We start from the raw sequence: 15880 nt of genomic DNA on the forward strand, positions 1-15880 counted from the left end.
ATCTTTCTACATTCTATCTTCATTGTATTTTTTGCTCATTGTATTTCCTGTTACATATTATGTGTTCTGCTACCCGTGTGGCTAGGTCCATGCTATATAAACACAATAAATAGATAATAAATGAACAATGCTGTTTGAACATACAGTGCTTTTTCTTGACCATCACTGTTTGCTACTATATGCCTCTTCAGCGATCTTCATCAGACTTTTCATTACTGTACATCTCATTACAATACACTGACAGTACATGTCCCATATGGAGGCTCTTCAGCTTTCTATTTTGATTCAGCGATAGGTTCTAAGGGGCATATTATCAACAAATAGCGATATTTATCGCTAAGTAGGTTAGCGGCAATATTTTTATCGCCACGCATCACCATTTATTATCGCTGAGATAACTTGCTATTAGCAACGTTTATCTCAAAAGCGATAAAATTCCCGGCGATAGCGGTGAAATGCGTGAATATCGCTGAGAATATAGCGATATTCACGCATTATCGCTAACAGGGTCTTTAGCCATTATATCCACCTCCCATTGGATGTCATGGCTAAGAACTGGCCTGAGCAGGCGTTAGTTTACGGAGATATTCGCGCTTAGCGCAAATATTTCCATCGCTACGCCATCCTTGCTAATAGGCGATAACGACGTTATCGACTGCTTTCAGTCGCTAACAGGTTGGGTACGCCCACTTTGCATGTCATTAGCGATAAATATCGCTGACATGCAAAGCGGGCCCCAAACCGCTCAATATCGCCTACAAGCTGTCGCTAACTCCTGTTAGCGACAGCTTGCTAATAGGGCGATAGAATTATCACCGCTTAGCGGCCGAAAACGGCCGCTAACGGTGCGATAATCACATATCGCCCGCCTTGGTACTATGCCCCGATGTTTTTTCTTTCTAAGAGTATGCCTACTTTTATAAATGCAAAAGTGCCCAATTCAGGCACTTTCAAATCGGGCAGACTATAAGAAATAGAAATAAAATATTAAATCCGGTTGATTTTCAAAAGATCCTCATAGAAGTATTGAATGACAGATAGAGACTAATGCAAAGAAAATAAACAACAATATGAGTTTCTTTGATTTGAAAACTAGATTTGAACAAGTCTATCATTTTAAGATCTCAAGCGAGCAAAAGATGAATGTGGTTGTCATCGTGTACAAGGATGCAACTATGTGACAGGCTAGTTTTAACAAGAATTTGATTTTGTACTTGAATATACTCTCGAACTTATCAGAAATTAGCATTTGGGAACATTTTACAATTGGGATGCAGATGAACAGAACTTTCAGTCAGGATCAAAATATTTAATCAAGACTTTCCACATACTGTGTACTGTAATCAATGATTTCGCTTTAGTTCTTCATGATTGGCATTATATGTGTAACATAATTTCTTCATCTTCCATAGATTTGATACTATAATTAAGCTCCTCCATGATTTTTCTTAAAATATCTCTATCACAATAGGATGAAAATGGCCAACCACTGTCTGATGAAGACCTCCGTGCCGAGGTGGATACATTCATGTTTGAAGGTCATGATACAACAGCTAGTGGGATATCTTGGATTCTTTACTGCATGGGCCAGAACCAAGAACACCAAAAGAAATGCAGGGAAGAGGTTAAGGAAATACTGGGAGACAGGGACACAGTGGAATGGTAAGAGCAGACATCTTTTTACATATTAGTTTCCTTTAGACACATTATTTGTATTGTCCACATTATGAACAGCCTGCATGGTCGCTTTGACTTTGCAGAATGCGAAAATTGACATTGTACAGTCAATTGCCAAATTCTTCTTAGTACAACAACAATCAGACAGGATCTGTGGAAAGAGGGGATGTATGCGTGCATATTCCTGGATATTTATCCATCCTTCGAATGTTTGCCTCCACAGACTCAGAGAGACTGTGTAATGTAGCCAACCAAGTGATCAGCACCATGTGCAACTTTGAGGCTCCCTTTGGCTTATATGGAAAGTTGTGAGGTTATAGGATACAACCACATTATTAAGACAGCAACCTCACTTATGACACACAAATCTCCATGATTTAGACCATCTGATGTGAGTTCTGATCTAAGCAGAATGGGAAACAACGTGTACAACGCAACTTTTACAACGCACTACCATTACAACGAAAAGTTTACAACGCAAAAACTATTACAACGCATACATTTACAACGCATGTTTTTACAACGCAGATACTTTTACAACGCATACCATTACAACGTAAGTATTGGTAAGTATATAATTATATTTAAAATGTTATGTGTTTGTTTTTTTGGGTAAAGGGGTATTTTTAGGGTTCAGGGTCAGTTTGGGGTTTTTGGGTAAAAGGGTATTTTTAGGGTTCAGGGTCAGTTTTGGGTTTTTGGGTAAAGGGGTATTTTTAGGGTTCAGGGTCAGTTTTAGGTTTTTGGGTAAAGGGGTATTTTTAGGGTTCAGGGTCAGTTTTGGGTTTTTGGGTAAAGGGGTATTTTTAGGGTTCAGGGTCAGTTTTTGTTTTTTGGGTAAAGGGGTATTTTTAGGGTTCAGGGTCAGTTTTTGGTTTTTGGGTAAAAGGGTATTTTTAGGGTTCAGGGTCAGTTTTGGGTTTTTGGGTAAAGGGGTATTTTTAGGGTTCAGGGTCAGTTTGGGGTTTTTGGGTAAAGGGGTGTTTTTAGGGTTCAGGGTCAGTTTTGGGTTTTTGGGTAAAGGGGTATTTTTAGGGTTCAGGGTTAGTTTTGGGTTTTTGGGTAAAGGGGTATTTTTAGGGTTCAGGGTCAGCTTTGGGTTTTTGGTTAAAGAGGTATTTTTAGGGTTCAGGGTCAGTTTTGGTTTTTTGGGTAAAGGGGTATTTTTAGGGTTCAGGGTCAGTTTTGGGTTTTTGGGGTACAGGGGTACAGGGTAAAAAAAAAAATGTAAATAAATTAATTAAATTAAATTAAATTATATTAATTTTACCTATATTACATTAAAAAAAATTATTATATACTTACCAATACTTACGTTGTAATGGTATGCGTTGTAAAAGTATATGCGTTGTAAAAAATTGCGTCGTAAATGTATGCGTTGTAATAGTTTTTGCGTTGTAAAAGTTTCGTTGTAAAGGTAGGCGTTGTAAAAGTATGCGTTATAACGTCATACATCCAAGCAGAATCAATTCCATTGTCTTTAAAAAGGAAGGACACAGTGTCCCCATCACCTACATTCTTTAGGCACCTACCCCCGCCCACCCAATATTCAACATTTAATCAAATTCTCCTCTTACTGCAAATGTGGGATCCAGAGGACAGGCAATGATGATGGTGGCAGTTAAGGCAGTTCATCTTCAGCTAAGAATTCATTGCTTGAAGGTGCACCATTGCTTGAAGTGAGCATATAATGAGTTCAAGGGAGCATTAGATAGTGATGTTCAGTGCAGACTTTGACACTCATGTGTCTTAATTACCAACAGAAAATGGGTTTATCACATACATTATGCATTAAATAACAACTAGATAGCATTTTTGCCTTATATGTTCATAGAATAAAACATGCTACATAAACTGACCAGTATAGTTAATGTTAAACAGTTTATCATCATGGTGACACAAAACCCTCGGATTCAGACACATGTATGCATCGATTAGATAGTACTCGTTTCCGTGACCTATATGTAGAGTGGTAGGTAGTGTTTGAGTAACAGGGGGAGAAGTGCCTCACCATGTGTTGAAGTACTGTAAAATAACATTAAAGGCTACACCTACCAATAGCCCCAATCCCATTACCAAATAACCAGTCAGTTGGCAGTGAAGAAAGTTCAATCATTTATTAAGCAAAATACACTATAGAGGAGCCTCTCCAACCCTCACCCATCAGGTGCGCGGAGAAGACTGTTGGCTCGTATTCAAACATGAGGTTATATACTTTTCGATTCAACACATATAATCACAGTAAAAACACCAGTTGGCCCCCGAGCTCCAGGGAAGGACCATATATGACACACATGATTAGTTCAAAGCTTAACTATTTATTGCTGGGAAGGTCAGGAGGGGTGACTCCCTTTCGTCTTGGTGCCCGGGAGTGTAGGCACGGCACCTCCAAGGATTGCGCTTATCGCACCCAAAGCCAGATGCGATCTTGAGTCTCAGGACAGTCGAGTAGACAGCCTACGTTCAGCTGCTTCATGTAATTCAGATGAACTGGGGCTTGACAACTGCCGGAGACTAACACGTGATCACAGCCCGTGTTCGAGCATAGGTTCAGAAAATGGTGTATGTATGGTTTTCGGTCTACTCTATTAGCAATAGATACGCAGGGAGCAAATAAACGTTTTCCTCCCTGCAAGCACAATATATATATATATATATATATATATATATATTAAGCAAAAGAGGGTACGTATAGATGCATCATGCTAACATAATATAGGTCCGATGCTCCTTAGGTATGGGAAATCTACTTTTTTATCCCTCAGAACGGCCCATTTAGCATGATGTAGCTAACTAAAACAGCTCAATCTTCAAATATTCCCTCATCAATCAGTATTAAATCTTTGAGCTCCTGCTGAACTAACTGAGCCTTTACTGTTGCTGGGGGTGGACCGGCCACAGAGAAGGTGAGTTTAGTTGCGCAATAAGAGCAACATGAAGGTCCACATTGTACACAAAGGCAGCACGTGAATATGATACCGGCTATACATGCCAGTACTATCAGAATTTTCCATCCCCAAGAAGACAATAGACGCCAGAACCAACCAGAGAGGGACCATGTACCAGTCTCTACATGTATTTCGGAAGCCAAACGATGTAGCTTCTGGATAGCCAAATGAACACACTGTGCTGGGATCTTAAAAGGGTGCCCTCCTGTTTTGGAGTAACAACAGAGTCTATATGGATCATTATTGATTATTAAACTCTATGGCAGTAGTCAAATCATCATTGAGACATGTAAGCTTGTTTTGTGTTGAGCCCGTTTATGGAAGGGCAGGCAAGTACCCAGACAAAGAAAAGGATGGGTAAATGGACACACATTTGAGCTGACTTCTCTTATGTGGGTGACTGTTTGCTATGATTCTAAATGCTCTCCTTGCACCTTGCCTGAAATGTGTGAGGATTTTCAGATCCGCAGGCAACGTAGAATTGTTATGTTATGTTATGTTATGTTAATATAGACTTATAGAGCGCATTATCACCCAGGGGTATCTATGCGCTAAATTGTGCCTCCTGGAGTGCACGCCCAGGCACGCGAAAGAAATGATTTGGTTTGCCGCTTTGCAGGAATTTGGCACAACTACAAGTCATTTCAAGTTGTATGATTCTGCCACATATGTATTGAGCGATAATCCACATTGCTAATTTATGATTGTGACCAATGTTACAATATATAACATATGGATAGTAATAGATAAAAATGCAGTGTGCTGTTGGAAAGGAATGCGTGAAGCATGTATTGCAGTTCTTTAAATACAGCTCAGTCGTTAAATACATTTCTTGCCTTCATAAACATGCACTACTCTTTTACAATCACAATGCTAAATGTTTCAGGGAAGATCTTAGCAGGATGACTTACATCACTATGTGCGTCAAGGAGTCCCTTCGCCTTTACCCTCCAGTACCCGGAGTGTCTCGAACTCTCGCCAAGCCAGTAACTTTCTTTGATGGACGAACGTTACCAGAAGGTATGAACCGTTTCCACTTCAAGAAATGTTCATAATTACTAAATAAAAAATACATAAGTAAGACAGGCATTGTGAAAGGCAATTGGTGTGTTGCACACATGTATTGAAGAAAGCAATACAAAATGCACGCTGCAGTACAAAACCTTTAGATACAAGCACTGGAAAAATCAGTAGTTCTGGCCTTGGCAAGCCTGTAAACATTTTTGATATTTTAGCTTGCAAACATATGCCATTAGAAGTGTAACTATAGAATAAAAGTAATAATACAAAGTAAAAGTGCAGTCAAGTTTAAAGGTGAGGTTCGTATGTTTACAAAAAGTAAATGAAAAATTACCAATCACAAGAATAGCCCATTGATATGAAATGAAAGCACAGATTGCCCTATCAGCACAAGCATTGAAATGGAGTAGTTCTTGGGTTGATGTGCACCTGTACAAGACCAAACACTATCACTCACAGTAAACAGTGCCAGGGGATGAAGAGGGCTAACCAAAAGCCCCTCTATGTATATATGCATCTGTGTGTATTTTATTATGATTCTTCTTGATAAAACATGAGGCCTCAGAGACAGCTAGAACTGTTTAGAAACTAGACCTAAAAATGATTGTTTATTGTGTACAATTAATAGATGAGACAAATAATTAAATGTGTGATGTTAGAGTATACCTTTTAGATTTAAATTATCATGCATTCCATTGGAGCCAAAAGGATACACCCAAACAGTCTCTATAAAGAGGGGAGACTAAAATGCTCCTGTTGGCTGACCATGATGTGACTGACAATTTCTTAGAAGTTAGATAGAATACAATGTATTTGCCAAGAATGGTGCAAGCCTCATGTCATATGAACCATAAAAACACAGATAGCATAACATAACCCTGTTCCAACTTAGATTTCTATATCCTGTAACTTAAACTCTTTCGAGGATTTCTTTTTAAAATGTTAATTGATGTTTGTAGTGTGTGTGGCAGTAGATACACATGCATCACAAACTCATGCGATCTAATGTTGGGTTTGGATGTTTTCAAATAGTTTTCTCCAAAGTCTTTTGAGTCACAAATATTCAGTGACTCTCACTTGGTTCACAATGGGCCCGACTCCATCTTAAATTGTTTTTTTTCTGCCACCGCGTTCATACATACACCAAGAAGGCTTTGTGTTCATTGCACGATTTTCAGGTCCACACAGTTGAATTTCAACACAAACATTTCAGAAGACTCTCTGTCGCACTACTTCACCAAACACCTAAGGAAGACTGCCAGGTAACACTCAACAACCACTAAGCAATAGGGGCAACCCTGAAACGATGGAGGTAGAGCAATAGGGGAAAATCAAGGTATCTTGATACCTAGGTAACACTCAACACCCTGTATGCCGGGCACGCTTCAGGGACCGCTTGTCCTCCCTCGATTATTGACACCAGAGAAGGAAGACTGGAAGGGGATGATGAAACAGACCCCCTTCAAACAGTGTCCCTAATACAACTTGAAGTATGAAGAATCTGTAGTCGGATCACCATGGCACCTGCAACCTGTGCCTCTCCTTCAACCACTAACCCACATCTTGAGTCTTGCTTTCCATTCTACTTGAAGAAGACCTTGTGGTACCAAAGAGATATGGGCTGGGTGCACAAATAAATGCATCAACAGGCATTCTCCAAAACTCCCAATATTTTTTGAGAAGATACCTTAAGAGTCAAAGAAGGTGAAGACAGATCCATCCAGAATCCTAGCAGCCCAGCAATACCCAATCGAGCTATGGTCCCTTCAAGTACTTCGGAGCACGAAGAAGTGGACTTGGAGCTGATGCCGAAGACCATCAGCCCTTGAAGTAAGGGCCTGATTTAGATCCTGACGGACTGGTTACTCCAGCACAATGGTGACAGATATCCCATTTGCCAAAATATAAATTCCATAGGATCTAATCGGATTTATATTTCGGCAGATGGGATTTCCGTCACTGTTGAGACGAGCAGCCCATCTGCCAAGATCTAAATCAGGCCCCAAGACAATGCCCATGGTTATAAGTAACATGCCCATCTCAAAGACACAGTCGATCAAGCTATTGTTGCGCTGAAAGTCCCATAATGAGGTAGAGCATGATCCCACAGAGCTGTGCCTTAAAAACCTGAGGATGGACATGACAGAGTGCCACCTCCACTGCCTAAGGCTCTGCTCCTGGGCATCAACCCTAACTGGATGTTGATCTACACCTAATCCAAGGTCATTGAGCACCCCCACTCACACACAAACCTGGCATTGAAGGCCTGACAATAGCTGGTGCTGAAGATCCCATCAACACCAAAAATCCCACTGCGCCAAAGCCATCAGAGACACTTCCTTGCAGGAGAAGTCTTGCCTTCAAGGAAGAACTATCCTCAGAGGCCACACAGGGCAGGGGTACAGATCTTCTCCTCTCTCATATGTTTCACTTCTCCTCTGCATCTGCCACTGCTTTCACCATCTTCACCACCACACTCACACACACCACCTTTTCTGCCTCCACCAAACTCACATGAGGGGTTCCTATGTGCTTTTTGGGATCCAGGCAGCCTATATGATCCCACCATCCCATATGTCTAGCCCTTAGACCCAGACCCCACTGATAACCCTGAAAAGGCTATTATGTCGACCCGTCCTGACTGTTTAGACTTGGACTATTACCCAGTTAGAGTATTTATGCCAATTGATACCACAGTCTACTATGAGGTCATCCAAAGGACCACTGCACACCATAAAGTGGATATGCACATTGTCCAACACGAAGTGGAATTCCTTGTGGAGACACTTTCCAAGACTGAACAGCCAGTCCAGTACTTATACAAGCATAAAAGCATGCACAAATCTTTCCCAGATAATTTAAAAAAGTCAGTGAAAGCTAGGGTAGAAGCAACTAGAGATGAGCAAAAATAAAAGACCTTCACATAGCAACGCTGGCTACACCAGGGACCAGGTCCCCCCTGACTTTGCAGTGGTCTACACCCTCTGTAGGAGAGCCTCAGCCCAAGCCACAGCTAAGTTCCCTCTACCTGATAAGGAAAGCAACAAAAGAATTGACACTGCAGGTAAGAGGGTATCAGTAAAGGCAGCAACACATTGGTGCATGGCTGAGTCTGTCAGACTACTTTCCAGGTAAGACAGGTCTCAGTGGGAAGATACAGGAACTTGTGAACCACCTCTCTGAGGAGTGCAGAATGAGGAAGGGCAAAAGTGTTTGAGTGCAACACCACCCCGAATGCCAGCAGTCACCGAATGCTTGATGCTGCAGACAAAGCATCTAGGGGCATTAATACTAGCACCCTCCTCAGATGTCACGCCTGACTTGAATCTCCTGGCTCAAACCCGAAGTCCAGGAAAATCACCTCAAACTCCTTATCAATGAGGAGCATCTCCATGATTTTCAGGTTAATGAGGTGATAGAAAAAATAAAAAGGGGGAAATCAATGGGTGCCCTGCAAACACCAAATGCTAGCAGTTCTTTCACGAGCAACAGCCCAGGAGAGGATTAAAGATCACTTCAACCGAACGACTGCAGTATTATCAGAGTCAGCATCAAACCTTCCTCCGGTAGATCAGCAGGGGTTACACGATGGATGTGTATCAGAGTAACAACAGAGGGAAGGGTGTGTACAGGAGTAACATAGGGTGTGTACAGGAGTAACAACAGAGGGAAAAGCTGAGGTGACTCCGGTAAAGGAGCTTCCTCCTCCAAGCAGTCACTCGTCCCACCTCCTCCTGGATCACGTGTCTCACCTGTTGAGGGAGAACACAGGATTTCCTAGCTCGATGAGAGGAAATAACATCAGAGTTTTGTATTTTAATAGTAGTATGCAATGAAAACTGCCTTGAACTTCTCACAACCCCTCCTAACATCCCACTCTGCAGACATGTGCTCAGCAGAGACCAGCTTCTCCTTCTTAAGAAAAAGGAACAAGTGCTCTTCTAGGAAGGGGCAATAGAGAGAGTACCTTGACACCATCAGAGGAAAAGGTGTCAGCTTCTTAATTCCTCATTCCGAAAAGGACAGCTCCCTCTGGACTCATCTGGACCTCTGGCCTCTATACAGATATATCCTATAGAAACACTTCCATATGTCAGCCCTGCAGGATGTCATCCATCTGCTCTGATACAGCAATCACATGATGTTGTCTCAAAATGCCTCAAAATGCCTCCTTTCATATACCCATCCAACCTTCCTCATTGCTGGTATCCTTTGCTTTGTGGTAAGTGGAAATCACTACCAATTTAAAGTACTCCCTTTCAAGGTCACCACAGCTGCAAGGGTGTTCATGAAGTGTCTAACTGTGGTGACCACCCATCTGCGATAGGGGGCACTCACATTGGTCCTGTCTCTAAGAAACAAGAGCGCCCTTAGGCAGCAAGGCACTCAGGCTGAAATATCTGTGCTTCACAGATTGATATTTACCATAAATGCCACCAAAGCACACCTCCATCCTCAACAGATCCAAGCCTTCCTGAGTTCTATGCGAAATACAGTTACAGGAAATTGCTACCCAAACCAACAGAGGGTATTGGCATTCCAGGACCTGATGCTTCATTTTCAGCACAGTGCAGTGGTTAGCTCCTGGTCACACCTTCGAGACATGATGCCCTCGTGCATTTCTATAGTTCCTCACACCAGGCTCCACATGAACCCTCTGCAAGAGCACCTTGTGAGACAGTGGTCATAGATATAGGATTATTGGGAAGATCCAGTGCTGTTAAAGACTAGCCCTCACTGCTGTCTGCATTGGTGAAACAGTTATGAGGTACAAACAGTTCTTTAGGGTGTAAGAAATCTCCTCAAGGTAATTGTTAATAATGTTTTTAATTAAACATTAATCACTCGAAGGACCTATAAGTGATCCCTTAAACATGTGGGAAACTTCTTATGACTCAAATAACACAAATCGTTTAAGAAAATAATATCTTAAAACCACTAAGGATATTTCTTTCACCCAACAGAACTATTTGTAGCTCATAACAAAATACCCAGGTTCTGAGGGACACAGGGTAACCCCATTATATTTAATTGCATTGGTGAAACAGCAACAACTTGCTGTAGGGCAGGCCTTTCTCAAACCTGATTCTGCATATGAGCATTACAGTGAATGCTTCTCTCATAGGCTAGGGTGTGAACTCAACTCCATGACCACAGGGAGATATGGGCCTATCAACACATGGGCCACCATATCAAGTCCATAGAAGTGCTTGCCATTCATCTAGACTAAATAAGACTTCTTCAAGAGAAGGTAATGCTTGTCAAGACGGACGGACAACATGACAACCATGTACCATCTACAGCTAGCTGATGGCACGCATTATCCCTAACTCTCAGCACTTGCACAGGGAATCTGGCATTGGGTGATCTGCCATAACATATAACTTTTAGCGGAGCATTTTTCGGGGGTGGCAACAACTTTGCAAATCTGCTCAGAAAGCTGAGTGAATGAGTGGCAACTCCAATGGCATGTTATACACAGGTACTTCACCTTTCAAGTATACCTGATCACCACCCCTGAAAATACAAAATGTCCAAACTTCATCTCCAAGTACCTACATCCACAGCCCACAGGCAATGCGCCATGGATCAACTGGTCAGTGATCCTTGCCTCCTCTTGTAGATGGGGAGCAAGTGAAGACCAGCATCCTTGATGCTCTTCTTAGTGGCTCCCACTTGGACCATTCAGTCCTGGTACTCCATGCTCCTAGAGATGTTCATTAGCCCTAAGAAAAGCTGCTGCTTCGGGTGGACCTTCTCACTCACTAACAAGGCCAGATTAGACACCTTGATCACAGACAATTCAAACTTGCGAAATAGCACTTGACGTCCAAAAATGTGGATATCTATCACCTCCAGGAATGCATGATCATTCTGTAGTAACAAAAATGTCCCCCGCTGGTCCAAAACTGGCCCCCAGCCTTCCAGGCCACCGGGAAAGGCCCGGTGCCCACTACGTCTAGTCTGGCCCTGTTAGATAGGTCTATAAGGCTGCAAAATGAAAGAGATTTAAGTGTAACTTCCACGCCATAGATTTCAGATGTCATCAGTGATGTAATATGTGAGGTAATAAGAAATGCATTACAGTGGCACAAGTTATACTTATGTAACTTACATATACTTGGCAAATGTAAGTGTTTTTTTTAAAAAAAAGCTACATTTATAATAGTGCTGATTCAGTCAATTTCCCACAGGACATCGACAAGACAAAATTTTCTTTTTTTTGTGGCCTATATTTGGTCACTCACAAGGTCTATGAGGTCAGGTTGCGGACAGGGCTGCTGACTTCGGAGCACAGGGTTTACGGTTTGATCCCTGGCTCTGGCGGCAGCTCAGCTCAGCACCATGTGACTCTGGGCAATAGCTCACTTAATTTCCACGACAGCCGCGAGCGCCTTGAGACCCGTAAGGGTGAGTAGTTCGTGCTTTACAAATACGGATTTACATTTACCCTGCCCCCTTATCTGCCTTTTTCAAGTCTCACTTACAGAGTCTTTGAGCCTTTTAACGTCAGCCACATTTGTCTTCATGTTGCATCTGCCAATCACATTGTTCAGCCTCACCTGACTCCGGTGGGTCTAGCTAATCAGAATTCATACTTTGGTTTTTTTTCCCAGGGGGAATCCTACAGGAGTCTCCACTATTTTTAAACCATAATTCCTCAAAATTGACTGCACAGATTTACAACAAATTACAAAAAAGCACGTTTGATGGATAAATATATAGCTTTCTGACAAATCTGATGTAATTTTTTTCAGCAGTTTTCTCTGAATTGTTGGTCAATTTTCCCTATGGAAATTGTATAGGCAAACCATTATGTTGCCCTCTTTTTCTCGGCCTCTGCTTAATGGATCACCCTGAAACTTTCCAGGAAAGAGCTGAGGTAGATGAACTTTTTTTGAAAAGTTTCATGAAGATTTGTGAAATGACGCCTGAAGTTATTAGCAAATCAAAAAACGTCTTCCTATGGATAGTCTTACTCATGTATAACAAATACACAGTGGCTATGACCACTTTAATAGAGAGAGAGAGAGAGAGAGAGAGAGAGAGAGAGGAGAGGGAGAGAGAGAGAGAGAGAGAGAGAGGAGAAGGGGTAGAGAGAGAGAGAGAGAGAGAGAGAGAGAGAGAGAGAGAGAGAGAGAAAACATAAAGCGTAACTGTAATATGGTCCGATATTGCTAGGAAGGGGTTCTGGTGAGATCATAAACTACGAGGCTGAAAATAGATTTGGTGAATATTTATACATTTTTGTGCACATGTGGTAATGCAATTAGATGTCGGTTTTGCCAATGTATACAATAAACAGTAAATATTCTAGCACATTGGTGGCTTCTTTACAGAATAGGCCAAATCTTTTTCATGACTTCTGGTGCAGACGTCCTATGATCCTGACTTGCCCCAACATCTGTCCTCCTCCATACTGCCACAGTACAACTCAAGATCAGGGCTGAGTTTATGTTGTCAGTGGAGTGTTAAAACATTTTTAATCCCATAGAGCCAGAGGTTTCCATAGCACCAATGTTGCAGCCGTCTGCTGAATGGGCAAAATATGTAACTCTTGACTCACGTACATGCAGTTAACTCCGGTATAAAGTCAATTTGACAGCCAAAAAAAGACAACAGTGGGGTTTGCCTCTTGGAACTCTCAAATATATTGCGCAACCGTAGTCAGTTCTCAAAAGAGAAATGTTGTCTTGTGTGTTGAATGATAAGTTTAAAGTGCTTCTTTGAGGTATGCCCCTTCTTTGAGGTATGCCTAATGTCCTAAAGTTAGGAGTCCTAACTTTACTATTACTAAATTGAGAAAAATCCTAATTTTAAGACTTTCGGTATTCACAGAAGGCATTTAGGAGTCCTAAAGTTAGGACTCCTAACTTCTGTGAATACCGAAATGAGTAAGTGTCTTCTGTGAATACCAAAATGAGTAAGTGCCTTCTGTGAATACGAAAATGGTAGTAAGTTTAGGATTTTGTCTTAAGTTAGTTCTGTGAATCGGGCTCCCTGTGTTTTTCAAGCATTCCAGAGTACATGGAGAGGGGACGATATATTGCTCTTTGTGACCCAGTTTATCCGCTTCCCCACCAAGTTGGAATTTCACCCCCTGCTGTAACTATAGAAAGCTCATATAATCAAGACTAGGATGACTAATGGTGGAGACACCCCTCATCAAGTGATAGTCTGCTTCTTGTCATACCAACAGGTGAGCGAAGTGATCCAACTGACCAGGAAACTGAGTCCCTTCTACCTGGACAACCGCAAGATCTTCAAGAACTAACGGCCAGATTCATCAACGTAAAATCGGCTCGCAAAGGGCCAGATTCTGAGAATACAAATACAAAAATCGCTATTATAGAATTCAATATTTTGCGAGGAATTGCATTTAAGGAATCTCTATTTGAGATTCCTTAAATGCAATTCACGAAACATTAAAAAATTGCGAATTCACAATTTTGGGCTGATATTTACCACGAAGTCAAACCTCGTGGTAAATAGCGGAAACTTAGAAAAATGCACTGAAGTGCATTTTTCTAAGTTGTATGTTACACACACACATGTCCTTGGGACATGTGTGTGTGTAACACCAGCGTCCAATATCATTTCAGGGGTGCCTGCACCCTTGAAATCGCAAACTGAAAATGCGAATCGCTAATAGCGATTTGCACATTGATATGTCTTCCCATTCGTGCCGAAATAAATTGCGATTTGTACATGATTCACGTTTTGCGAGTCTGTAATAGCGATTCCTTAATAATCGCTATTACAGACTCGCAAAACGGGACTTTGATGAATCTATATGTAAGACTTCTCCCATGAAACCGTGCTTAAACGAAAAATGCTTCTCGTTCCAAAGGCCCGATTATAATAAATGGATATCTACTTTGGTTTCCTTGAACCGGTACTCATACTCATCACCAAGAATGGCTTCACAAAGGAATTTACTGATCTGGGCCAGCTGGAGACTTTTCTGGGAGCTTTAACCTCAGAGGACATGGAGACACAAGCCATATGCCCTCCCCCAAACCTGCAGAATGAAAGAGTAAGTGGATTCTCAGATTGTCAGGAGAGCAAAAGAATCAAAGCACTTATGGAAGAGTGGTCATCTGGCCCGAAACACATGTCTAAAAACTGGCCTCCACCCAAGAGATGTCAACATCTTCTTTGAGGAAGGCTGATAAGCCTCTTAGATGTTCAGTCACTTTTGTTTTGCTTGTGGGGTATGCGGGTTGGCACATCTGCTCTTCGGGCTCTTCAACTCAAAGGATTAAGGTGATGACCCACTCAAACAGAGCTATGTGGGGAACACTGTGACAGGGGGAGGTAGACCGTCACATCCTAATTAAGTACCACCTGCTCCTAGAGTGATGTTGTTTTAGCCACCCTCCACCCCCTTTTCCTCATGTTTGGACATTCCTTGCGGCTCACTTTTACAGCTACAGGACACGGAGTTGAGGCGTTCTACATTTTTTCCTCTAGTTAGTCCATCACAGGACAGGTTAAGAGAAAGAGATGCGGCAAGTCATTAATAGTCTCTCCATTTGCAGATCCCCAGGGATCGATGTCTATCACACTGAATTGTATACAATCATTAAGGAAGTGCTAGCCCCCTGCTATGTAGTATGGTTCATTTTATTCAAGACGGGTCTCCTCTGCTCTTTGAAGTCAATAAAGCTAGAATAGTAGTGTTGTTAACATCCTAGCATTGAGTATAAGATCCTAGCGAATATGCTATCGAAATGATTGAAAGGACTTCTACCGTTGTTGATACACTATGGCAAAGTCTACTTCATCCTGCAGTGCTTTTCGGCTGCTTACCTTCGAACCCTGCTTCATGTCCTACAGCAGGAAGGGGGCGGGTGGAGGGAAATATGATTGTATTGCTAGATGCCAAGAAGGTCTTTAATAGAGTGGAGTGGGGATACTTGTTGTGGGTCTTAGAAACCATGGATTTTGGCCGAGGGTTTCAGGCTAAAATTAAATGGTTAGTTACAAATCCTACTGCAGTGCTCTCTTGTAATAGGCACACTTCCCAGCCTTTTCCGATCCTAAGAAGAACAGGACAGTGTTCCCCACTTTCACTCCTGCTCTTCTTACTGGCACTATAGCCACTGGTCCTAGGCATTTGTTAGCACCTGGGAATACAAGGTATATCTACCCCTGTTGGAGACCTCAGTACACTATTATATGCTCACAACATCCTTTTCACGCTGTCATTTCCCGCCTCCTTCCTCTCACCG

General features: G+C 41.9%; 1 protein-coding gene and 1 long non-coding RNA gene across 2 annotated transcripts in view; one reads left to right on the forward strand and one right to left on the reverse strand.

The window, feature by feature from the left end:
- The window catches only part of LOC144799957 (cytochrome P450 4B1-like), a 144200-nt gene that overhangs the window by 109314 nt on the left and 19006 nt on the right, over positions 1 to 15880 (forward strand). The window contains exons 8-9 of the mRNA XM_078671595.1: positions 1472 to 1662; positions 5512 to 5645. Coding sequence (XP_078527721.1) covers positions 1472 to 1662; positions 5512 to 5645 — 325 coding nt within the window. The remainder of the gene's footprint in view (positions 1 to 1471; positions 1663 to 5511; positions 5646 to 15880) is intronic.
- The window catches only part of LOC144799974 (uncharacterized), a 394349-nt gene continuing 384035 nt past the window's right edge, over positions 5567 to 15880 (reverse strand). The window contains exon 3 of the long non-coding RNA XR_013603911.1: positions 5567 to 5683. This is a non-coding gene — a long non-coding RNA (uncharacterized LOC144799974). The remainder of the gene's footprint in view (positions 5684 to 15880) is intronic.

This window comes from Lissotriton helveticus, chromosome 1_2 (genome assembly GCF_964261635.1).
Source record: "Lissotriton helveticus chromosome 1_2, aLisHel1.1, whole genome shotgun sequence".
In the NCBI taxonomy this organism is placed as follows: domain Eukaryota; kingdom Metazoa; phylum Chordata; class Amphibia; order Caudata; family Salamandridae; genus Lissotriton; species Lissotriton helveticus.